This window comes from Anabrus simplex, chromosome 7 (genome assembly GCF_040414725.1).
Source record: "Anabrus simplex isolate iqAnaSimp1 chromosome 7, ASM4041472v1, whole genome shotgun sequence".
In the NCBI taxonomy this organism is placed as follows: Eukaryota; Metazoa; Arthropoda; class Insecta; order Orthoptera; family Tettigoniidae; genus Anabrus; species Anabrus simplex.
Window position 1 is genome coordinate 58673361 of NC_090271.1, and position 27368 is coordinate 58700728.

The 27368-nt window shown below is 40.6% G+C and overlaps 1 protein-coding gene across 1 annotated transcript; it reads right to left on the bottom strand.

Moving 5' to 3' along the window:
* Positions 1–1981: 1981 nt before the first annotated feature.
* Positions 1982–20735, bottom strand: LOC136876903 (uncharacterized). Its single transcript, XM_067150656.2, has 2 exons — positions 20580–20735; positions 1982–3136 (listed from the first exon to the last, which is right to left on the bottom strand). The coding sequence occupies exons 1-2, from the start codon at positions 20707–20709 to the stop codon at positions 2421–2423; spliced, it is 846 nt and encodes a 281-aa protein (XP_067006757.2). The 5' UTR covers positions 20710–20735; the 3' UTR covers positions 1982–2420.
* Between the last annotated feature and the right edge of the window lie 6633 nt (positions 20736–27368).

The following is a 27368-nucleotide window of genomic DNA, read 5'->3' on the forward strand; positions in this document are numbered from 1 at the left end:
ATTTAGTGTCTTGGCGGATACAAACTGTAAAGCATTGAGGATAATTTTGCTAATCATTTCTGAATAATGAAGTTTATTGATTTTCACTCAGGTATACTCTTATTTTTGCTTGTGATTAGCCGAACCTTGACATTAGTATGGGAGAATGGTGAGATATAAAGAGCCTTGAGACCATAAAGCAGTAAATCTGACCTAAGCCTAACTGGCTCCTGTCCGCAATTAATGGCTGGAAGGAATAAAATTCAATACGTCGGTAGTTATCGCAAGAGAAATTCCTCATAAACCTGTGACAGTAGGGGTTCTGGTGCCAGGTATCAGGCCTATTTTACTATTAAGATATCTATCCGTTTCAATACCTTGGGTGTAATATACTGTAGTTTAATATTTACAGTATCCGTGGATAAGCATTCGCGCATGCGGATGAAAAAAGTGTGGATGCGGATAATATTTTGTATATCCGCGCAGGGCTCTATTAAAAGACCTAAACATCACATACTTGTATTAATATACAAACTCTTGCATAGCAACTCACCTCAGTATTTTCCTATAAATTTCACTTTCTCTGAAGCCTCCGTGGCTCAGGCGGCAGCCTCTCACCGCTGGGTTCCGTGGTTCAAATCCCGGTTACTCCATGTGTTGGACAAAGCGGAGGCGGACCAGGTCCTCCGGGTACTGTTCCATTCCAGCGACCCTCTCGAATAACATTTCACTTCAACTGTCAATCATTAATCACTGCCCCATACGAATAAGACAGGCTTCGGCAGCTGGGACAATTCCTATCCTCGCCGCTAGATGGGGGCTTCATTCATTCATTCCATTCCTGACCCGGTCGAATGACTGGAAACAGGTTGAGGATTTATTTTGTTTCCACTTTCTCTCCTTTCAAAATTGTAACGTCGGCCAAGTCAGTGCAGCGCAGCACAACACAACGGAGGAACATGGTATACCAGCGCCAGCGCAGAGAAAGGTCTCGATGGTGCGACCGCCATTCCAGGCGTAGCTGTTGAAGAGTGGTGCAGACATTCTCCCCAGGGTGCGAAACCAGAAATAAATGGTGGGGGGCGGGCGGAGAAGGAACATAGGGCTTAATTACTAGTGTTTACTTTAGGCAATAACCGGCAGGGGAGGGGGTATAAAATTTTTCTGCAAGTTAATTACTCCCTCCCCCAGAAAAATGTACATTTTGAATTTTTTTTGTTTGAATTTTGTTATAACAAGAATGATAAACATTATAAAGTTATTCCAATCAGCTGAGAAGTTTATGAGAGTCTGTTCCTTTCTTAAGAAACGCCAGACCGTGTGCGATTTGTCCTGATTGATTGTTTTAATAGTGGAATCTTTCTCTGCTGACTGAACGAATTTGTCAGCTTGTACACCCCTGAAGTGAATATGTCCTATTGGCTACTTATCGGAAATATACGCTCCTCAAGAAGTACAGGAGTGGTGTAAGCTCGACCTACTTACAGCAATGACAGGAGAGGAGAGCTTCAAGTAAGTTACATTTTCGCCCGGGTTTCAGATGGACTTGCCAGAGTGAAACTTGAACAATAGGCTGCAGGTCTGGATTGCCACTGCTGCGTTGTTTTATTGCTCAAGGTCTGGCAGTCGTTTGTATTATTGCTGATGTTTTTATGAAAATATGCACAGTAGAAATCATTCATTTCAGTAATAAATTATATGTTCTGCATTTTCCTCGTTATTTTATAAAGAAAGATTCCCCCCTGGAAATTTTAGTGGGGGGGGGGGGAAGAAATCCCTCCCTCCCCCCCCCCGCGCGTTTCGTACCCTGGTTCTCCCCCGTGCTTTGGATTTGGATCCGAATAAGATGACGAGTAGTTACACTTCAACATTTTAATTAGTGGCCAGAAGGAAATAAAATCTGGAGTGAGAAGTAACCATTCAAAGAGAAGGAAGAATTAGTCATGGCGAGTTCGTGTTAAGCAGTGAATTAAAAGTTAGCAATATAGGGTATGAGGTAAGTTTTATTGACTATACGGACAACACTTTAAAAACATTTCACAAATTTTAAAGAAATACTGTCAGAATTAAAAATACAGTAGAACGTCGATATTCCGGGCATCATGGTCCTCACTTGTCCACGGATAAATGTTTTTTATGAACAGATCAAAATCATCTTAATTTAAGGTTCCAATACGTAAGTAACTTTATCTTGTTATAACTGCGCCACCTAGTCTAGAACATGTCGAAGCGTTATCATTTAACAACATAATAATGAAGCGTGACATAGGTAGGAAGTAACTATAGGCCCTATTACTGCAGCATTTAACTCTGTATAAAAGCACTTGCGCAGAACGTTGGTTTTTAACAGCCTCGTGAAGGTGATGTTTCTAACCTAACGCAGAGTTTTTGCACTAGTCCGTACGGTACCACTCTTATTTCGCCATTTTGCAGATTTCAATTTAGAAATTAAACACTTTTCCGGATAATTCTTCACCGGTGCCTTGGTCATATTCTTTCTTCGAGTTCCCTGACGTCTCAGCCTGCGAAGTAGAGGGTCCATAAATTGTGAAGGGCTCTGCAGTGGCTCGTTCTATTGATCTTCCAGATGTCCCAGACAAAGACGATGTTCCATAAATTGTGCAAGTTGCATTGTTGATTATTTGATTGTTGATTATTTCTTCCTCTTCTGAAACGGCGAGGAAAAGCTTCCTCTTGATTTTCAGTTGAGACGCAGTAGGCATTCTTTTCGCTGTGTTATACATCAACATAAAAAATTGCAACAATGGATCATCCTGTGAAAATATGTGTTTCCGGCGAACATCTCTTTCTCGGGACCGTTTTATCATTTCATCTAGAGCCTCTCTCAATATATTGTATTCGTCCGCTTTCTTATGTTTCTTTTTAACAACAGGACTTTCATTCACACCCACTTCGTGATCATTTTGGTTGTCCAATTCTCCACTGTTTTCTCCTACTTCCGTAAAGTTTTCCGCCATTTCCATAATTTCACTGTCTCTAAAGTTACTTGCCATATGCGGCAAAAGAAACTCCATTTGTTTCTGGTATATCCAAAGTTTGTTAATTGCAGTAGCATCTCCAATTTTCTTCTTTTGTCTTCTTAATGCGTCTCGATGGCAGTCTCTAAGTTTCCGCCATTGTTCCTTTGCAGCCTCACCTAAACAAAAGATTTAAGGCCCGTGAGTTTCTCATATTTTGCATTAAATGTTAGTTTTCATATAATACATTATTAGCCTATTATTATTATTATTATTAGTAGTAGTAGTAGTAGTAGTAGCAGCAGCAGCAATGGCGTATACTAAGGGCTACCAAGGCTATCGGTGAAACCCAAACGTGAAATGAGAACGATGGGAATCTAAAGCACATTATAATGTAAGCATCTGACAAATTGTTCCATTTACAAAACTCGAACGCAATGAGATAAGAAGTCGCTTGTATATCTGAGTGCAAGGCATCGGAGACCGATATTGCAGACCAAGCACAGCGTCCCCCTCTCCTCGCCGAACCTTGCACGGCTTGCTGCTGAATGCCCGACCGGGGAGAGGGGGGACAGGTGTGCTAGGCCTCGGTCCGTCCAATCGCCACTGCTAACTGTTCAAAGAGTCGAAGTTCTCCGGAAGTTTCAAAATTGACACATGATTTCCTCATCGTACATACTTCCTCACCTCATACTTCCGACAACAGAGTGCTGGTATTCTACTCCCTTTCGCTTCTACATCCTTGTAGAAAGACACTGCAGGGCTGCTGTTATAGGAGTAATAGAGTTTTATTTTTATAGGTAGATCTGCTAAAATGAAATTCTAACTTTCAGGTTTAGTATTCTCTTTGGTTGGTTGAAATCGAACCTGTGATCATGGGTCGGACACCACCACTGATCTCCCGAGGAAGCTAATAAACCAGTGCTGGTAATGCAGTAAAATTCAAATAATAATAATAATAATAATAATAATAATAATAATAATAATAATAATAATAATAATAATAATAATAATAATTGTACCGGGCGGTACACCTCCACGCCGCGAATTCAAATATTTCGCCAGTTGAAATCCCTCTACAGGAGGAAGCCTGAACTTTAACAATCTGTATTAAATCAAAAGTTTCTCGGAAGATGTCTCTAATGTAAATTTTGAAGTGTTCCGAACTATGTCTGTTTCGATTTGTATTTGTTTGCTCTGTAGTAAGAAGTGTGAACATTCTCTTCTAGATGGCACTACTTAAGAACTATAATTGTGCACCCTAGTGCGAAGTGAAGGAACTTTTTTTTGAAGAAATTTGGTATTCATAAGTTTGTTCTTTGTTAAATTTCTTTCAGTCATTTTTTGGGTTAGCAGTATAACCCTTCTCTTTCCGCCAGTTTTGAATTTAACCAATCGGTAATTTCTGTAATTAATTTTCTACCAATCCTAGATGTCTTCTTAAGTTTTGACTTGTAATCTTTAGCCGACCAATAAAAATTTATGGGCGGGTTGTTATCATTCATGAAAGGTCTCGAATGTTCCACGAGGGTATATAAACTGCTGATTTTCTTGTCTCGGGGTCACTTCAGTAACATCTTTCGCTGTGTGTAAACATAGATAGCAGGGGGCGGGAAGCGCCTCTTTCTCCAAGCAGCAGTTCATCCACAAGGTAATGGCCGTTTAATAACTTTTTCTTGCTAGCTCAGCAGTTTAACCCTCGGGGCAGGTTCGAAACTTTTCTCATGTAACCTATCTTTAAAATGTAATAGACATTTGGTAAAATTTCGTCTCCTTAACTACAAATTGGGATAGAGAGTGCCTAACCCTCTCGAGTTCCCACTCATATTGTTTTGAGGTGACTACATTTTCATAACCGTTTTTCTTCTCTTCGTAATGTAACAAAGTTTTCTTATCGTGTCACCTCCATAGTATGGGATTAGCCCCTATTTAACTGGCCGAATGCCACCTAGGTTTTAAGAAGTTTCATGTAGGAGTGCAAGATACGCCTCCAGTCAAGTTGGTTTGTTGGGCCATTTAATTAACCCAGTGTTTGTTTTCTTCATGTGAAGGCCCTGTAGGTTGGGTACAAGATACCCCTGTTTCACGGTATGTGTGCCTTACGGGCAGTTAGGAGTTAAGGTTGTTGTAGCCTTTGACAGGTTGGTAAAATTGAGAGCGGGTCTGCTCTTTTCATCTTAACATTGTAATTAGGAGCAAGTGCTCCTTGTACTTAGGGATTTTCTGCCCTGTAACTATTGTGGTGGTGAGCTGAGAGCTCATAAATTAATCTTGGGGCTCTGTAAATTCTTAAATTGTTAACCTGCTACTTGGTACCTGTTACATCTTTGTTATTTGTTGTCTTTTGTTGATTTTGAAAAGAAAATATAACCTTTGTTAAAATTTTAAATTAACTTTAATTTCGTAAGTTGAGACCTATTCCCACCCGCACCTTCTTTCACCTCTAACTACCACGGATAACTCCGTAATAATAATAATAATAATAATAATAATAATAATAATAATAATAATAATAATAATAATAATAATAATAATAATGATAATAATTGCGCATGGACCCTGTTGGATCACGCATTACATTTATGATTTGCTTTTCTAACAGACCATATTGCTTTCATTCTTTCACTGTGTGCCTGTTTTCTTTCCTCTGACCACTTAGTCTCCGATCTTTTAGGGACTCTATCTCTGGCTTTACTAGCCATCTATTTATCTTCTGACGGTAAATGTTTCTGTCCAGTATTTCTGATGTTTCTATCTGGGCCTATTCCAGATCATTTTTAACATCTTGTATCCATGGTACGTTCTTCAGTTTTTCAGTATATGTCAAAATCTTGTGGGTTAGCCTTGAAGACGATAGTCTGTGAACGTGTCCACAGAATTTCAGACTTAGTTTCCTGACGTCTGCGGTAAGGTTGGACAGTCTTTCTGTAGCTTTGCGTGATTTGAATCTTTTTTCTCTGGGCCCAGAATTTTCCTCAAGATCTTCCTTTGCTTCTTCATCATGTTTTCCAGATCGCCTTTATTATTAAGTACCAAGATTGCACTTGCCTACAGTACTTCAGGTTTAATCATCGTATTATAATGTTTGATTTTTGTATGTATGGACATGAATTTCTTGTTGTTGTAGATGTCACGGGTTCTCCAATATGCTCTTTTGAGTTTTTGTAATCGGACTTTCTGTGCTTCCTTTTCCAACCCTGTTGGTTCCAGGATCCCACCGAGATATTTAAAGTATGAAACTCGCTTGATCTGCCCATATTTTGTTTGAAATTCCTGAATGTCGAATTTAGTGCAAATAAACTTGGTCTTCTCGAACGAGATTTGTTGTCCAGTTTTCTCAGCGCATTCCTTGAGGACTTCAGTCTGTTTGATCGCTGAAATATCACTGTCTCTTATCATCGCTAGATCGTCTGCGAAAGCTAAACAATTGACGTTTATGTCATCGTTCTTTCGTGCAAGTTGAATGAGTTTCCAGTGCTTCTGAGCTTTCAATACCTTCTTCCATTCTCGAATCACTTTATCTAGAACAAGGTTGAAAAGAGGTGGTGACAATCCGTCACCCTGTCGCACACCGGTCTTAATCGCAAAGGGCCCCGATTTCACCCATGAATTTCACTTTTGACTTCGTGTCCGTGAGTGTTTCCTTGATGAGTCTTAATGTTTTTGGATCAAGTCCTTGTTCTTCTAAGATGTTAAAGAGAGACTGTCGATCGGCCGAATCGTACGCTTTCTTGAAGTCGTCGAATCTACAAATAAACGGAGAGCTTCGTGTTGCTCTATATTTCAATACCGTCTTCAAGTTAAAAATTTGTTCAACACAGGAACGCCATGGTCGGAAACCGGCTTGATATTCTCCAATTTTGTATTCAAGCTGTTCTTGTAATCTTTGAAGAAGACACGCGGAGAGATTCTTGTAGGTGACTTGAACGAGAGAAATCCCTCTGTAGTTATGTACATTCCTTCTGTCACCTTCCTTATGTAACGAATCGATAAGCGCACATTTCCATTCTTCAGGTAGCTTTTTTTCCAGATGTCCATGATTATTAATGTGAGCTCCTCAAGTGTATTTGGGCCTATGTTCTTTAAGAGTTCTGCAACTATGCCATCTTCTCCGGACGCCCTATTATTTTTGAGTCTGAAGATGTGTCTCTGGATTTCTTCTTTGGTAGATGGTGGAGATTCAGGGTTTACGCGTACAGGAGTTTCTTTGGGCCATCGTAATTTTGGCTCCTGGCAAGTGAGTAATTCAGAGAAATATCGAGCCAACTCCTTACAATTATCATGGTTAGACAGCGCGAGTTTTCTGTCTTGTTTTCGGAAGCATAAGTCCTGTGGTGTGTATCCTTGAATTCATCTTGCGAAAGTCCTGTAGAAGTCTCGCGTATTGTGACCTTGGAAATCTTTTTCTATAGATTCCAATTAGTTCTTCTGTATCTCCTCTTCGTTTGTCTGATTACTTTTGACACATCCTTCCTCGTCTGAAGGTAGTGTTGTTGAGTCTGGAATGATTTCTTACAGATAAAAATGAAAATCCACAACCGGTTTCCAGTCATTCGACCGGTTCAGGAATGGAATGAATGAAGCCCCCATCTAGCGGCGAGGATAGGAATTGTGTCGGCAGCCAAAGCCTGCCGCACTCCTCTGGGGCAATGATTAATGACTGACATGTGAAATGAAATGATATTGGAGAGTGTTGCTGGAATGAAAGATGACAAGGAAAACCGGAGTACCCGGAGAAAAATCCGTCTCGCCTCCGCTTTTTCCAGCACAAATCTCACATGGAGTGACCGGGATTTGAAATACGGAACCCAGCGGTGAGAGGCCGACGCGCTGCCGCCTGAGCCAAGGAGGCTTCGACTTCTTACAGACATATTTCTGAAAAGCTCTCTTTCGCTTTTCCAGTGCTACTTCACATGCAGAGTCCCACCATGGGTGTTTTGTATTCTTCTTCAATGGAATCGTCTCTTTAGCTGTCGTAATGATCTTGTCATGGAACTGTTGCCACTTGGGGTAATTCTGTAATTACTCTCACGAATCATAATTGCTTGTAATCAAGGATTAGTCCAGTATTTCCACTGAGAGTTTAGGACCAGGAATTGCTAGTTCCTGGAACGTAATTTGTGCAGCTGTACCTACTAGGTAAACAGACGCTGACCACTTTGCCCCTCGATCCAAGTCAGACGCGAAGTGGATTTCAATTTTGGTTCTTCCGCCCTCTCTGCCATTGAGATATAAGTCCTCTTCTGTCATCGAAGCCGTTGACCACAGTTTTATTCACCTCAGTTGATCCACGAGTGCTTATCTGACTAGGTCTTATTCGCACCTGTCCTGTATATCTACAGGAAACTCCCCCTATTATCCACTGGGATGCGCCGTGTTGAGGATGGGAGCCACATCCCTGTCTCACGCAGGGTTATGCTTAGCTCGTACTTAGTTCGGCACTAAACCCCCACGTGAACTGACCAGGTAATAATGCAGTATGCTGTCCAGTACAGAAGTGTCGCATTGCCGGTCTTAAAGATGGTTGACAACAGTGGCCCGCTTCACGTCGCAGCGACACAGATAGGATTTATGGCAACGATGACACAGGAAAGGGCTACGTGTGGGAAAGAAGAAGCCGTGGCCTTAATTAAGGTACAGCCCAAGCACTTGCCTAGTGTGAAAATGGAAAACCACGGAAAACCATCTTCAGGGCTGCCGACAGTGGGATTCGAAACCACTATCTTACACACTAAGAAACTAACAGACACTAAAGAGACTGCCAGACTGACGGATGCCCGCGGCAAACGGGTGAATTATAACTCACTGTCCACGACCTTGTCAAAAATACGTATCCCTACTACCCTTCCTCACAGCACTTGTAAAGTCTCCACTACCTACCGTAGCACTATACAAATCGGTTAGCCGCTACGAACGGCATTTTGTGCGTATTTTCGCCAATAATTATGTTAATAATTTAAAAATTAGGGAAATAATTAGCAGATAAGACAACAAGGCTTTTAAAATAATTCCTAGTTCCAGCTGGCTAAAGTGGAAAAAAGTAATGTTTATTCTAAAAAGTAGGGGAGGGTGCGACTGTCCCTCCTCACCCCACCCCCTAATCACCGCTACTGTTTGTAAACACGCCAAAAGATACAGAAAAGGAAATTTAATAACTTATTAATTTATACACGTGTAGACATTCCACTCGATAATAGAGTTGTTTATATGAAACAAAACCTAATACTGTTCGGCAAAATACGTGTGTGGAAGGCATACGTCTGTTTGGAGCTTTGGCTGCATTCCGACCAGGTTGTCCAGATTAAAATAATGCCTGTGTATTCGTTGCTGCTGAATACACTAGCCATTGCCGATATGCTGACAACAAATATAGTGCGGCTGTACCATCAACCAGCCTAGAACTATGCGGTGGAAAACGATGTTTACTATTGCAAAGGGTGCATTAGATCTGTAGCGCTGAGTAACATGCTGCGAACGAGAGGCTGGTTCTTATCTCTTCATATTCTGACGTAACCTGCCCGCTGGTAGTAGTGCCCCTGTGAAAATCAGTTGGTAGATATCCCATTCCTCACTTGTGCATGCGGGACATTTGTAAGTAAAAAGTACGGCGTTCGGGAGCCACCTGGTATATGTGGCATGTGAATCAAGTATATTGCGATAACGAGGAAGTGTCTTGTCGTTATTCTACTGTGGAGCCGAATTGTCTATTATTTATGTCAGCGCGCGAGACTTTAAAATGTGTTTAAATTTCTTTTAAAAAATGTAAAAGTGAAGGTACATACTGCAATGAAAATCAATGAAATAATGTTCGGGCCGGTAGAAGTTACGATAATGAACGATAAAATAACCGTTATGAGTGCGTAAAAGTCAAATAACAATGCATCAAAAATAAATAATAATACTAAAATTAATAATAATCACGTCAGGATCAAATTGAGATGATTATAATTATGCGTTCAGCAGTTATAAGCGAGATTTGTGGCTTACATCGAAATCCACTGAGGTATGATAAAGTTGGCATTTTTGGGAACTTAAATTTTGTGATGCCGTGTATTACTGATACAGAAAATTACGGTATGCTATTTTGCTCCTGAAGTCAGGAAAAATTTAGAGAAGCAAATTTTGAGATCATTATAAAGTTGGTTGGTCATGCGATCGATTGTATTTTAAAAGCTTCAAACAAGGAGAAAATGGATTGTACTGGAAATGAAATATTGTGAGAATAATTAGGAAGATGTTACAGGCAGAGTGAGCCTGTTTGCCGGATTCCGAGGGTAAGAGGTCCTGTATTTCGACGGAGAGGAATTTTTGTGACATGGTGTATAAGTTGAGGTGTAATATTTCTGAGACAGGCTGTATAAGATGATGTCCTGTAGCAATCCAGAACGGTTGATGAATTTAAGTATTGTCAAATTTAAGTGAGCGCTTTGTAACGGCTATTTTTAAGTACAAGTTGATGTTCTCCTATGATTACTATTTTAGGTAAGACCGTAGGTAACGGCAAGTAAGTCTAAGTGACGGTTCTATTTGATACCAGAGAAGTGCATTTTGTGATAGCCGACCTTACGAACAAAACACGGTCAAGATAATGCTTGATTATTATAAATTGAATTCTATTCTGTATCTTTACGAGACGAAATTATCGCTGACTAGAAACATTGCGGGTGTGAAAAATGAAGTTTATTAGAATGATGGTTTAGCTTCAGTAGAAGTTACTTCACTAGACAGTGTAGGGTGATGCCTGTTTGGAATGTTAACATGGAAGGCCAGTTGGAGCCTCACACTTGAGTTATGCCGTGAATATCGTGGTAGTAGTGATTATTGTTTTCAGTGACATTACGTAATATTAAACGAGAGCAGAGTTTATTTTTATTTAGCGAACTTCACTGCATGTGTTGAGATTGTATTGAGGAAAAGATTACACTATTTGGACATGTTGTTTAATTTCGATTTCACGCTTTATTGCAGGAAATAGACAGTAATTTTTGCAGGGTGGAGTTCATTTCTGTAGCGAATTTCACTTCATGTGTTAAGAGTTTCAACGAGGATCAGATTTAAATATCCGGACATTGTATTAAAGTTCCGATTTCGCCTGGCGGAATGAATGATGAAATGAAATGGCGTATGGCTTTTAGTGCCGGGAGTGTCCGAGAACATGTTCGGCTCACCAGGTGCAGGTCTTTTGATTTGACTCCCGTAGGCGACCTGCGCGTCGCGGTGAGGATGAAATGATGATGAAAACGTCACATACACCCAGCCCCCGAGCCAGTGAAATTAACCAATGATGGTTAAAATTCCCGACCCTGCCAGGAATCGAACCCGGGACCCCTGTGACCAAAGGCCAGCACGCTAACCATTTAGCCATGGAGCCGGACATGTTAGTATGAATGATGTGTAGATACCATAACGTTGGCTCAACGATAGATTTAGAATGCCGTGTGCATTATGCTGTATAACTTTAGGATGAGTAGACACAACAACGTAGGCTCAACGACAGGATTAGGCAGGGGCGGCTTTTCAGGTGAAGTAGGTGAAGTGCCACTTCACCACTTATTTTTACCATAATGAATTACTTAAATTTATTTTTCTTATGACATTTGTTGGTTTTACGGAAATAAAATGTTTTATTATACGGCGTTTGGAGCACCTCATCACCTGATTAGAACCAGGGGAACTCACGAAAGCGCCGGTTGTCGGCCACAGTACGGCGCGTGAGACTGAGTGAAGACGAGAGATTCCGCAGTTTAGAGATGGGCAAAAAATAACACAACAGTTATTTTGGAACTGTTCCGAACTCGGAACTGGTCTCTAAGTGAACAGTACGCCGGAACATCCTGTTCCGAAAGAACAGTGCTCCGTATCACCTGCACTCGGGGGGACTGGTCTACCAACACCCTGTTCGGAAGGAACAGTGTTCTGTATCGCCCTGTCTCATAAAACTAACTGATATTATTAGAACTCATAAAAATATTTATTGGTTAACCAAATTCTGTTTCATAAAGGTGTATACGTGACTAATAAAATGTCTTCACTCATAATACTAGTTAATTAGTCAGCTGATCCAACCGGAGGTTAGAATCGGTTTGTTGCATATGTTCTTGGTTTGTGTTTGTACCCAGCAGTAGGCTATTGCTTGACTACAACTGGATATTAATCCATATCTTCAATAGGGTCACTTAATATTTTCGTTGTTCTGACTTTCGGTACATAGGAGAATGGGTACCGGTAAAAAGATTTAAAATAATGTGAGAGAAGAAATGTTCTTTGAGGAAAGTTTTTGGGCTGCAGCCTATTGCACACTCTATAACCCTCCATTATTTTTCTTTTTTATGTGCTCTTAAAAATCTCTGTTGAGATGGACTAGCAACATCTTGGTTTACCGGTGGTATAAGCGGAGCATAAAAGGATAGACTGAGTCTCCGAACAGAACGACACCAGAAAAGGTCTCCATCCATCAATCATCTTATTGTTCAAGTCACTTAGCCTTAGAGCCCTAGCATCGTTGACACTACCAGGCCAATTCTCACAACATAATAGAATTCTAAGTGGTGGTGGTGATGATGATTATTGTTTTAAGAGGAAGTACAACTAGGCAACCATCCTGTATATGATACTAATCAGAGATAAAAAATGGAAGGGATCCGATTCTTCGAAAAGTGAAGGTATCGTCCAACGGAAGACAAGGGCCACGAAGGGCATGAAAAAGAAAGACTACCTAGGCCTGGCAACCTAATACTATCGGGGTCAGAAAAGAACAAGAGTTGACCAAGGGAGGTCGGATAGGATAGCTGGAAGTGGCACAAGTAAGTGGGAGCAATGCCAGGACTCAGCTATGGGCCCCGTGGTCGCCAAACCACGCTATCAACTGTATAATTCTAAATTTGGCCCATATATGAGCATTACATTCAAGGAATGTTTCCCATACCAATCAGCAAATGCTGGTTCATACGCACTTGGTGCATCAATTTCTGGCGTTCCACCAAGTACTCCTCAAACTAAAGGAATACCGGCAAGTTCAGTGAATATGACAAATGCAGCACTTCGCCATAGTCAGCTAACCAACATGCGAGATCATGAGGAAGGGTGTCATCTGGCGCTGACATAACTCTCCAGATTGTAGTTTTTTAAGTACCATGTATATCAGAAACAGAATGCTACTGTGTACCACTACCTAACCAGTTCAGTGCAATCTGAAGCTGCTGTTTTGAGGTTAGTGCTTCATTCCTTGCATTCTCCTATCAAGCACACATATTCAGATGTTCTGTAATCCGACGTAAATCTCTCACTGTATTCATATGTTTGTTCCGCACCAGTACATTCGCTCCTCATCACTATTTGAATCAGAGTCAACCCGTTCACTGATCTTCACAATTTTATGCCAAAATATTAAAATACCACTCACTTTGCTTCTTTTTTTTTGCTATTGGCTTTACGTCGCACCGACACAGATATGTCTTATGGCAACAATGAGACAGAAAAGGGCTAGGAGTGGGAAGGAAGCGGCCGTGGCCTTAATTAAGGAACAGCCCCAGCATTTTCCTGGTGTGAAAATGGGAAACCACGGAAAACCATCTTCAGGGCTGCCGACAATGGGGTTCGAACCCACCATATCCCGAATATTGGATACTGGCCGCACTTAAGCGACTGCAGCTATCGAGCTTGGTCCACTCGCTTTGGTTTCACTAATAATATAGATTATGAGTCGAAATACATTCATGGAAATAATCCCAATAATATGAGTAACTTTTATTAGTCATATTGTCTTTGAAACTGTTTACAAATATTATTAGGAGTATCTACTAATAATTTTTACTCATAAACGAATAGCCTAACTAATATTATTATATAATAACTCTATGAAACGTAGTATTCATAATATTAGTTAATATTATTGGTTTCTTACTAATAATATTAGTGAAAAATGTTTTATGAAAGGGGGCTCTACTGTACACTCGGCGGGATTGGTCTAGCAAGATCCTGTTCCGAAAGAACAGTGTTCCGTATCGCCTGCACTCAGCTGGATTGGTCTAGCAACACCCTTTTCCGAAAGAACAGTGTTCCGTATCGCCTGCACTCAGCTGGATTGGTCTAGCAACACCATGTTCCGAAAGAACAGTGTTCCGTATCGCCTGCACTCGGCGGGACTGGTCTAGCAACACCCTGTTCCAAAAGAACAGTGTTCTGTATCCTGGTTGGCTGATTGTTCCGACTCTGGGCGAAAGTGAGTGCTATTTCTCTGCGCTGGCTTCGAAGTTCTTTGAAACTTGACTGCACTGGAGCATTAATGGAAGGGGAAGGAACCCACAAAATATGAAACTGTAAGACGTAGAGGCGCGCATCTCTGTCAGTATTTTGAGAGACAGCGGAAGTGTGCATGGCACTGATTTTTAATCTTTATTCGTATGAATTCTTGCTGCGTGAAACCACGTGCATCGTCAAAGTATTCTTTTAGCGCGATTTACGGCTGTTTGTGTTGCGCTATCCACTATGTTATTGAACAAGGCCTAAACATTTCATATTTTACTGGTACCTGTCTTCTTAGTTAATCTATAACTGTTATTCTGTCTGTCGAAACTAATTTATTTATTTATTAGGCTGTAAGATACCTGAAAAATGAAACATTTAACAACTGATCACAGCTGAAAATTAAATTCAATTTAATTAAGGTGTTTCTTTCTCAGGCTTCATTAATACCCACTTTTTTGATAAAAACTATATTTCAGCGTTCTCTACAGACATAAAGAGTAAAGCATGAAACTAACAGTGAGGAGCCAGTTTTAGAATGAACATTTATGAGGTTCGTTAATGTTTTCTAATTCCCCACTGCCTAAACCTTTTACTGTTATTTTGGAACTGTTATTCGGAACATAGTATTTTTTCGGAACCGGAACAACAGGAACTGTTCCGGAAAAAGAACAACTTCTCCCATCTCTACCGCAGTTGCCTCTACCTCCCAAGTGCTCCCTCCTAGCGCTTGGCCTTGGCGGTTGCCATGACAACCGTGACGTCACCCGCGTACTTTCCACATAGCGGAATGTGCTAGTGAAGTTGTCGGAAGAGCGGAATGTTTCGTCTTCCCTGCGTCATCCTGTGTGAAGTACGAGTACTTAGGTATCGTGGTTCATTCGTAGTGTTGTGCTGTTTTATTTAAAATATGTATCCTATTTATGACATAGTGTGCATTTTATTATAAACACCGTTTTCACGTTGGAGAAACGAAGATCAGAATGAAGTTCTACGTTTTGATCGCCCTACTGAATCACCGCAAACTGTGCTACAAAAGAAGTGACACATTCCGGCAAATCTTACAATCTTAGCTTCAAACATTAAATTCAATAAATCGTGGTCACGTGCTGGACCCTCCGCCAGTGACAGGTACGAGGTACGAGTACAAAACAACCAAAAACAACACGTAGTTCCTAAATCTTGTCCTCCTCTGTGGTGTAGTGGTTAGTGTGATTAGCTGCCACCCCGGAGGTCCGGGTTCGATTCCCGGCTCTGCCACGAAATTTGAAAAGTGGTACGAGGGCTGGAACGGGGTCCACTCAGCCTCTACCTGAGTAGAGGTGGGCTCAATTCCCACCTCAGCCACCCTGGAAGTGGTTTTCCGTGGTTTCCCACTTCTCCTCCAGGCAAATGCCTGGATGGTACCTAACTTAAGGCCACGGCCCCTTCCTTCCCTCTTCCTTGTATATCCCTTCCAATCTTCCCACCCCCCACCAAGGCCCCTGTTCAGCATAGCAGGTGAGGCCGCCTGGGCGAGGTACTGGTCATCCTCCCCAGTTGTATCCCCCGACCCAGAGTCTGAAGCTCCAGGACACTGTCCTTGAGTCGGTACAGGTGGAATCCCTTGCTGAGTCCGAGGGAGAAACCAACCCTGGAGGGTAAGCAGATTAAGAAAGAAAGAAATCTGTCGCTCGAAACCGAACGGGTAATAGCTCTTCACTATACTTTACAGCCACGAGCCGCCACTGGGATTAGGGCGTCGTCTGTACATAGCCAAGTCATAGGTTCCTGTCCCATCGTCGCCATAAGACCTGTCTGTGTCGGTGCGACGTAAAGCAACTTGCAAAACTTGCTTGATATGTGGAAACGCACCGCATCGGAATTCAATACGAAGTGGCAATTCGACAACTTGTCTAGGCAGTAAGTTTACTGATGGAAAACATGTCACAGTTAGAAAGCCACCGAAGAATGGATCGTCGGTTTTTAATTATAAATACTTCTCTTTCCAAAGTACTGATGGCCACTGCGGACGCGTCTTTCAGATGTTCCACCATAGATGGGGAATTAATTTAATTAACTTATTGACGATAACATATTTTTTCAGAGCGTATTTGAAGAAAGCTAAGTAGGCCTACCAGTACCTCAAGTGTGGATACACATAAGTTACACCTGAAAACTAGCATGGAAAAATTATTCGAACCCCTTTTATGTTCTTAGATGGAGTTTTTCCATTAATGAGAAATCTAATGCGACCCTATCCCAAAAAGCGAACAAACGATAATATTGAACATATTTTTAAAATTATAAATCGGCTCTTCCGCACACGGCCGACCCTGCGGTGTAGCGTGTTGAGTCGGCTGGTGTGTGTATGCTTCGAAACAGTGAACCGACGCAATCAGCTGTCTCGAACACATCAACGCTTCACTGTTTTAAAGCAGCGAGATTGTTTCGTGTGTCATGTCGCGTGAACAGAAACAGAAACAACACTTGTTCCGTATATGTCATATACATTGATGCTTCGAAACAGTGATTGTGCTTTATCTTCCCGCCTCAATAGAAACACTCCGCATGCCATTGCCCTGAAGATGAGCGGCACTTTTTAACAGACGCTTCATATTCTGAACCGCAATTCAGATTATTCAAAGAACAATGTACTCCGCAATGTAAGGTCTTAGTTTTACACAGAAAAAGGACATTGTTTTCAAAGCAGGATCATACTAAAAAAGAAAGACGCAAGTGCAAAATTTTCCACAAATATACTTTTAAACTTCAATTTGAAGTACATTTTTAAACTGGATTAGGTCAAGTTGTTACTTTACATACAATACTGTACCCAGCTTGGACTCTATAGATTTAATTTCTCATTTTATAATCATTCAACTTAGTTAATTTAGTTTATCAACTATCTTAATATGATTTCGTACCTAACTAGTTTAGGCTGTTTATTAATGTATGTAAATTTCCGATTTCCTACTCTTCTAGGATTTAATTACTCATTTTATAACTATTCAAGTTAGTTCATTTACTTAGACTAGTATTTTACTATGCTTTTTTAACTGGATTATTGTACATAGAATACCTATTTTGAACTTAAATTTCATGAATCATTTTATAATTATTCAAATTAGTTACTGCTTTAGTACACTTTTAACTGTAAAACTGATCCCTTTTAGTATCATTCTAAGCGCTTAGTGAAGAAGCAAACGCATAATATCACTATATATTAGTACTATTGTACTGTACTTCATGTACTTCATGTATTTATCATACTGTATTTTGTACATTTGCTCATTAAATATTCCTTGAACCTCATATTTTATCGTTATCAGAACGTCGAACAGTTTATTCAGTGAACTTAATTTAGCTATGAAGCGTGGTTCATGTTTCGCCATTCCATCGCGAAACACTGCTTCTCTCGTAGTCCGCGACAGAAGTGCGCCGTGTATCGACGCACTGCTTCACCACGCCATCGCGAGACACTGTCCAGGTACTGGGTACAGGAACACTCAGTGTTGCCAACACAATTTTCGTTTAATAAGCTAGATCATCAACAAATATAAGCCAGAAAAAAGCTAAATCGGAACTAGAAAAGTTAAAAAATAAGCCAAAAATTTATAGCACTGCTCACCATGTAGAGAATGAATTTGTTCTTTGTTCTGTTCAATTAGCAACGTACTATAACCGCAAACCGTGGATATTTAATTATGTATACTGAGCTGGTCCTGACAGGTGGAGGTAGTGGTAAAAAATTGTCTTAAAAGGAAGTACAACTGGCCAATCATCCTTTATAAAACAGTAATTAGAGGGAAAAAGTGTAAGGGGTCCGACACTTTGCAAAATGAGGATATCGGCCAAAGAAAGACAAGGACCATGAAGGGCGTGAAAGTGAAATATTCCCTAAGGCTCTTGACTTAATACTGTCGGGGTCGGAAAAGAACAAGAGTTGGCCAAGGGAGGTCGGGTAGGATAGATGAAAGTGAGGAGCCTGGCACAAGTAAGGAAGTTTTGTCAGGTGATCGGACGATAGTAAAACTGAAGTATAATAATAAGTGTGATAATATTACATCATAAAGGCACATTCCATGCTCCCGCTGGACCAGTGATGAGTCACTTACCATGATCATAGCTAGTTTCGCTGTTAGTACCACATCATACATGGCGAGAGAGAGAGAGAGAGAGAGTTCATACTGGGGGAAACCACAACGCCATATCACACGAGGCACGTTGAAGGAAATAAGCTAGATTTACCGGGGACAAGGCTACAGCGGGAATATTGTTCTTTTGCCGCTAAACGTTGGATTAAATAAGCTAGCTTTAGCGGGGAAAAGCTAAGTTGGCAACACTGGGAACACTGTTTATCTTGCAGTCCGAGGCGGAAGTGCGCCGTGTGTCGACACACTGCTTCACCATGTCATTGCGAGGGTTCTAGGACATTTCGTACCACTTGACTGGCTGATTACCTGCGAAATATCAGCTAACGTCTTTAAAATATTTAGGAGAGGACATTCCGTACCTCTTGAAAGAGTGGGAAGTATTGCGAAGTAAAAATGATATCCTAATGCATGTCTTAATTGTATATCCATTGTCTACTACTGGATCAACTGATCTGAATGGTACACGTGTTAATTTTTATCTCGTATTCGTCACTCGCGGGGACCTAACTACTTCCATTTTTCAGTAGTTTCCTTGTGACCTTCAAGCTCATATCGGCCAGTTCATCAGAATCTATTATTTTACTTACTTGGTAATAAAATAATGTAGTAGTTTATAAATATTCACAATACTAATAACATTACCCATCCTTATGCTCGTCAGGCACATTGCGCCCGAACATGATGCATATTTCGATTGCATTCTTTTATTTCAGGATTTATACTTCAAAAAGTCGACTTTCTTATGATACCATTTACGTAAACGTAAGTGATAAGTATAGTTTAAAGAGCAATTATTAAAATGATAGAAGTTTTCATTAGTAAATATTGTAAATTATTTTTGTTTCTGATTTCTTAAGTGTGTCTGTCAGGCACATTGCGCCCGCTGGCGTGGAAATGGAATTCCAATTTGACATCAAGTGGTACGGATTGTCCTGGTGTAAATATTTCGGGATTATGGGAAAACCGTTCGCAGGTAGGTGGTATGAAATGTCCTCACGCCCATCGCGAGACGCTGTCCAGGTACTGCTTGTCTTGCAGTCCGAGACGGAAGTGTGCCGTGCGTCGATACACTGCTTCGAAGCAATTCGCTGTGCCGTATCGGACGTTTCGAAACAGTCAGAGTGTCACTACGCCCATCTCTAGTAGCATGCCTGCAACTTACCCCGATTCCCGGCCAAATCAGGGATTTTTACTTGGATCTGAGGGCTGGTTTGAGGTCCACTCGGCCTACGTGATTACAATTAAGGAGCAATCTGACGATGGAATGCCAGCGCCATCTAGGAAGCCAAGAATAACAGCCGAGAGGGTTCGTCGTGCTGACCACACGACACCTCATAATCTGCAGGCCCTCTGCTGAGCAGCGGTCGCGTGGTAGGCCATGGCTCTTGCGCCATGGGGTTTGGTTTTGGTTTCTTTCTTCCGCGCAGGTCAGGCTGTGGAGTACACTTGTGAAATATTGGTAGCTAGGATTCAGGGTTTTCAAAAAACCTTTTGAGTGTAAACTAGAGACTGTAGATGATGCTATAAAGGCTGCATGCATGCTGCATAATTATTTAAGGACAGAGAAGTTCAATAGACTCCAAACTATAAATGGAGTGGATTATGACAATCCTGTGGAAGCTTTACGTTACAATCAATTGTAAATAGAATAAGACATGCCAGTGAAGCATTTCTGGCGAGGGAACGGTTTACTCAATTTTAATTCAGCTGCGGCCTTCTGACCCCAACTTGGCAGGTTTGATCCTGGCTTAGTCCGGTGGTATTTGAAAGTGCTCAAATATGCCAGCCTCGTGTCGGTAGATTTACTGGCACGTTACAGAACTTCTTCGGGACTAAATTCCGGCACGTCGGCGTCTCCGAAAACCGTAAAAGTAGTTAGTGGGCCGTAAAGCAGATAACATCATTATTATTATTATTATTATTATTATTATTATTATTATTATTATTATTATTATTATTATTATTATTCAGCTGCAACAATAATAACAACGCTCTGTTCAACGAAGAGACAGAACCGTATTGATATATTTAGTAACTCACTACAACTACTACTACCACCACCGCCAGTGCAATGCTCAAAATTGTGAAATTAATGAAAGTTATAATGTGTGTGATAAGTTAAGAGCAAACGAATCGTACAGCATATGGATAACTTCATGTAATAAGTTATGTGTCTTTGTTAAACAGATGTTTATTCCGGTGCCAATTAGCAACAACTACACTAGTTCCATTTCAAACTTACCCTTAGGATAATTGAGCTCACTGGCTATTTTTCTCCATATCTCGTCTTTCACCTTTGTCTTGACGTAATCTTCATGCGTGGTGTCATAAAGAACAGGATATTCTCTCACGACTTCAATTAGACGCTCCATACCTCCTTGTTCGCACACTGCCTCTGCAGAGGAAACTGTGTGCCTGGCACTGGCACGAAGGGAGCAGAGAGCTCTGCCTCTCCGCTGTCGCGTCAGCACTGCTACCAACGTGCGGAGTCCCCACTCTTTTCTACAGATTGCTAATTTGTCGGCCCTGTGCTAAGCTGCCCAGCGCGCCTTCAATATACAGCCGCTGTTTTTACATTCGCCCTTGCACTACTCTTGCTATTCCTCTTCACCATTCACCATGTAATGAAATGGCGTATGGCTTTTAGTGCCGGGAGTGTCCGAGGACATGGTCGGCTCGTCAGGTGCAGGTCTTTTGATGTGACATCCATAGGCGACCTGCGCGCCGTGATGAGATGAAATGATGATGAAAATGACACATAACACCCAGGCCCCGTACCAGCGAAATTAACCAATGATGGTTAAAATTATTGACCCTGCCGGGAATCGAACCCGGGACCCCTGTGACCAAAGGGCAGCACACTAACCAATTAGCCATTCACCATGATTTCACCGTGATTGATTCCAGACTTAGGAATTTCTTACCGAGCTCGATAGCTGCAGTCGCTTAAGTGCGGCCAGTATCCAGTATTCGGGAGATAGTAGGTTCGAATCCCACTGTCGGCAGCCCTGAAAATGGTTTTCCGTGGTTTCCCATTTTCACACCAGGCAAATGCCGGGGCTGTACCTTAATTAAGGCCACGGCCGCTTCCTTCCCACTCCTAGCCCTTTCCTGTCCCATCGTCGCCGTAAGACCTATCTGTGTTGGTGCGACGTAAAGATACTAGCAAAAAAAAAAAGGAATTTCTTACCAGGCAGTGTCAGGGACAGTGATTCTTTAGCTTAAGTTCAAAAGAAAAAGATACCTGTTGGAAACTACTGACTGACGTGTGCATTGTACTATGGAACGTGTGAATGATGATAGATTGCATTATTCTTGTATATGTAGACCTAGTTGATAGTTCTGTCATTGTACTGTATAATTATTCTCTGTGTGTGAGCAAGACTACTTGATATTCGTATTGGTTACTGACTGTACTGTACACTATTCGCTATACAGTGTTAATGTAATGTAACTGTTTAAAAAAGAAAATACGTATTTGGCTTTTGGTCCCATCAACCATACAGCCAGCAAACCATTAAAAATTCACAAGTCACATAATAATAGGCCTATATATACACACGACAGACACAGGAAAGAAATGACATACTGTATATGGCAGACAGAAAATATAACTTGAAACAGTCTCTTTCACTCCACAAACTCCCTGGAAGTTCTGACATTCACAATCTTCTTTTCTTTTGTCTCTTTTAATATGACTAAAATCAATACAAATGTCCGATAATATAAGAGCGGTAAGAAAGACACAAATTATATATTTAAAGCACTATGTTTGAAAAATTCGGGACGCCTCCGTGGCTTAGATGGCAGCGCGTCGTTCTCTCACCGCTGGGTTCCGCGGTTCAAATCCCGGTCACTCCATGTAAGATTTGTGCTGGACAAAGTGGCGGCGGGACAGGTTTTTCTCCGGGTACTCCGCTTTTCCCTGTCATCTTTCATTCCAGCAACACTTTCCACTAGCATTATTCATTTCATTCGTCAGTCATTAATCATTGCCCCAGAGGAGTGCGACAGGCCTCGGCAGCCGGCACAATTCCTATCCTCGCCGCAAGATGAGGGCTTCATTCATTCCATCCCTGACGCGGTCAGTGACTGGAAAACAGGTTGTAGTTTTCATTTATTCGTTTGAGAAATTCGGCTAAAGTTGCTTATACTCTCTGTTTGACAGGAGAAAGAAGAACTGGCACGCTGTTCGTGCATTACTGTACTTTGAACAAACAAATACAACGTGGTTCAAATCTGCGACACATGGAGGGTCATACTCACACGTGGGAGAGTCCAACACTTTTATTCGGTGGAGATGGTCGGCGTAACATCTGTGTCAGAGTCGCATGCGTAGCCTATGAGAGATGTGATGTCACGTCTGGCAAGTTTGATGCTGTTGAACGATGTAACTGTTAGATTATAAGGTTAATGTATCTATAGACGTATGTCCAACCCATCTCCCGTTTCCCTTCGGAGTCGGGCATGTTTTATTTTTATTTTTATTAAAAGCTGTTTTAAGTCGCACCGACACAGATAGGTTTTATGGCGACGATGGGATGGAAAGGGGCTAGGAGTGGGAAGGAATCGGCCTTGGCCTTAATTAAGGTACAGCCCCAGTATTTGCCTGGTGTGAGAATGGGAAACCATGGAAAATCATCTTCTGGGCTGCCGACAATGGGGTTCGAACCCACTATTTCCCGAATACTGGATACTGACCACACTTAAGCGACTGCAGCTATGTTTGTGGTATTAACTTTTGGGGCTAAGATGACCATGCGACAAAGAACTGTACATGCGAGAAACAGTCTTCTCTCAAGTCAAAAAATAAATACATGTCTCTATATTTTTAAAGGATATTCCAAATACCCATTCCCACATCTGTAACATATTCAGTTTTTGAGATATACAACCCCTTTGTACAAAAGTATCCCCATAAAAAGAATTCAATCCCTTGACCAGTCCTCCCCCTACCCCCATCTAAGTGTAATTTCCGAAAACGAAAATAAATGTTTCCTTATTTTTAAAGGAGATTCCAAATATCAATTTTCACGTCTGTAACATTTTCAGTTTTTAAGATATGAGTATCATCATCAAAAATTATTCAACTTTTCACCCCCTGTTAAGTCCCCTCTCCGAAGACAAAAAGGTACAGGTATCCTGTATTTTTAAAGGACCAAATACGAAGTTTCTTGTCTCTAACATGTTAAGTTTTTGACACATAATGTAAAATGAAATAGCGTATGGCTTTTAGTGCCGGTTGATGAGGATGAAATGATGATGAAGGCAACACATACACCCTGCCCCCGTGCCAGGGAAATTAACCAATGATGATTAAAATTCCCGACACTGCCGGCAATCGAACCCGGGACTCCTGTGACCAAAGGCTAGCACGCTAACTGTTTAACCATGGGGTCGGACGACATATAATGTAGATATACCGGTATTTATTTTAAAAATTCACCCGCTTTTCCAATTCCATTCAGCCCCTCAATTGGATTTTCCGAAAAAAGAAAAAAAGTGTTTCGTTATTTTTAAAGGATATTCAAATACCAGTTTTCATGCCTGTACGTCTGTAACACCTTTAGTTTTTGAAATAAATGTATACTCATAAGAATTATTCAACTTCTTCTTCCTCACTTCTTTCCACCCCTCTCCCGCCTTAAGTGGACATTCCGAAAACAAAAAATACGCGTTTCTTTATTTTGAAAGGAAATTCAAAATACCAACGTTGACGTCTCTAACAGATTCAGTTTTTAAGATAAAGTATCCTCATAAACGTATATCAACTTTATTTACTCATTTTCAACCCTACACCCCTTACGTCGATTTTCCGGAAAAATGCGCGTTTCTTTATTTTTGAAGGAGATTCCAAGGTACTAATTTTCACGTCTGTAACATCTTCAGTTTTTGAGATATAATTATACTCATGAAAGTAATTCAACTCCTTTTTCACTCCCTTTCCTACCCGTTAAGTTGATTACTCCTCACCAAAAGTGCGTGTTTCTTTATTTTTAAATGAGATTCCAAATACCAACATTCACGTCTTTAACATTTTTAGATGAAATGAAATGGCGTATGGCTTTTAGTGCCGAGAGATCCCAGGACAGGTTCGGCTCGCCAGGTGGAGGTCTTTCTCTTTGACTCCCGTAGGCGACCTGCGCGTCGTGATGAGGATGAAATGATGATGAAGACAACACATGCACCCTGCCCCCGTGCCAGGGAAATTAACCAATGGTGGTTAAAACTCTCGACCTTACCAGGAATCGAACCCGGGTCCTCTGTGACCAAAGGCCAGCATGCTAACCATTTAGCCATGGAGCCAGACAACATTTTTAATTTCTTGAGATTTAAGTATCCTTACACAAAGAATTCAATTCATTTTTCAATTCATTCATCCCGTTAAGTGGATTTTCCATAGGCAAAAGAACACGTGTTTCTTTACTTTGAAAGTAGATTCCAAATATAAATGTTCATGCCTCTAACATTTTCAGTTTTTGAGATATAAGTATCCACATTAAAATAATTCAACTCCCCTTTCACCCCAGTCCGTTAAGTTGATTCCCCTCCCCCCCCCACCACAAAAAATGCGTGTTACTTTATTTTTTAAGGTGATTCCAAAAAATTTCACGGGAGCAACCTTAAGTTTTTGAGATATAAGTTTCAACATAAAAATTATTAAATTTTTCTCACTTCATTTCACCCTTCCCCCTTAAGAAGATTCCAAATGCCAATTATCACGACTGTAACATCTTCAGTTTTGAGATATATGTACCATCATAAAAAGGAATTAAACTCCTTTTTTCACCGCCCCTGCACCCAAGTTGATTCGCCCCTTCCCCCCCCCCCCCAAATGCGTGTTTATTTTTAAAGGAGATTCCAAATACTAATTTTCACGTCTGTAACATCTTTACTTTTTGAGATATATGTATCCTCGTACAAAGTATTCAACTAATTTTCCAATTAATTCACCCCCTTAAGTGGATTTCCCAAAGACAAAAATTACGTGTTTCTTTGGTCTGAAAGAAAAATACAAATGCAAACTTTCATGTCTGTAACATCTTCAGTTTGAGATATAAGTATCCTCATGAAAAGAATTCAACTCCTTTATCACTCCAGCCCCGCCCGTTAAGTTGGTTTCCCCCCACCCAAGAAATGCGTGTTTCTTTATTTTTAAAGGAGATTCCAAATACCTATTTCTACGTCTGTAACCTTCAGTTTTGACATATCAGTTTCTCCAGAAAAAGTATTCAATTTTTTTACTTCCTATCATACTCCCCACTCAAGTGAATTTTCCAAAAACAAACAGTACTCGTTTCTTTAAAAGAGCTTCCAAATACCAATTATCACTTCTGTAACATCTTCAGTTTTTGAGATATATGTATCCTCGTAAAATGAATTCATCTCCGTTTTCATCCCCCTCTACCAAGTTGATTCCCCCCGCAAATGCGTGTTTGCGGGTTTCCTTATTTTTAAAGCATATTCCAAATACCAGTTTTCACGATTTTAACATCTTTAGATTTTTTGGTATATATATATATATTCTCATACAAATAATTCAACTAATGTTTCAATCCCTTCACCCCACCCCCCGTTTAGGATCTTTTCCGAAAACCAAAGAATACGTGTTTCGTTATTTTTAAAGGAGATTCCAAATACCAGGTTTCAAATCTGTAATATGTTACGTATCTGAGATAATTTTCAGATATAGCCTTTTTTTAAATTAACCCCGTTTGTCACTCCTGATCACCCCCTATTCATCGGATTATCCAAAAACACAAACATACGTGTTCCTTTATTTTCAAAGGAGATTCCAATTTTCAATTTTCATGTCTGTAACATCTTCAGTTTTTGAGAAATAAGTCTTCTCATAAAAGGAGTTCAACACATTTTCCCCCCATTTTTCACCCCCCCCCTAATGGAATTTTCCGAAAACAAAAAAATATGTGTTTCTTTATTTTGAAAGGAGATTCCAAATACCAATTTTTAGATCTGTAAACTTTTAAGTTTTTGAGACATAGATATCCTCATTTTAAATATTCACCCCCATTTTCACCCCCTTAGAGACCGAATATCCAAAAATCCTCCCTTAGCGAGCACCTGGATGTTAATATGAATGTATCCCCAAAATGTAATTTCTTAATGTCCAGTAGTTTTGGCTCGGCGATGATGAATCAGTCAGTCAGTCAGTCAGTGAGTCAGTCAGTCAGTCAGTCAGTCAGGACAAGTTATTATATATATATATATATATATATATATATATATATATCTTATGATCTTTCCTACTTTTAAAAGCTCCACTCAAATTCATCTACCAATGTCATTCGACGCCATCTCTCCACTGACAGCTCAGAACATACCGCTTAGTCGTGCAGCTCGTCTCCTTACCTACAGAACTTCCCAGCCCAAAATTTGCAACATTTTCGTAACACTATTGGTTTGTCTGAAATCACCCAAAACAAATCATGTTGCCTTCTTTTGGATCTCTTCTTGTTCACGTGTCAAGTAGACTAATCCTGGCGAGGGACCCAGTTGTACGACTTGGTCTGCAAATATTTTGTGGCTTATTCGTGTTTTCCTAAATATCTAACGAATAGAATGCATATATTGCAAGAAAAGCCGAAAGATGAAAGTATCATAGAGTCGTTTTCTCTATTATTGTCCTTTCCTAAATGTCGCATTTGAATAATAAAAACGAACGCCGCGCCGTATCTACCCACACATGCTTCAAAAACCTTTCGAATGAGCCACCGCCATCGAACTCACGTAGTACCAACATCGCTCAACAGATGGCAGGAGTAGAACAGATCCTGAATTATAGCTGATTGGCGTTGTATATTTCGAGGCCACTGTCACTTTCTGAATAGCGAAATGAGTGTGCGTCAAAAATGCAGAATAATCGATCCTATCATACTTTCATCTTTTGTTTTTACGGCAGTATACACTCTATGGGATAGTTACTTAGAAACAAATTAAGTAGCAATATTCGTACTGTAGTTTAGTGAATGGGATGCCCGTTATACCCAAAATATATGTATTCCTATGCGTT

Bases quoted from the DNA above. Each gene is read 5' to 3' on its own strand.
- LOC136876903 (XM_067150656.2), bottom strand. From the start codon at position 20,709: ATGGAGCGTCTAATTGAAGTCGTGAGAGAATATCCTGTTCTTTATGAC. The intron at 3,137-20,579 runs GTAAGTTTGAAA...TCTTTTGTTTAG, and splicing joins TGAGCTCAATTATCCTAAGG to GTGAGGCTGCAAAGGAACAA.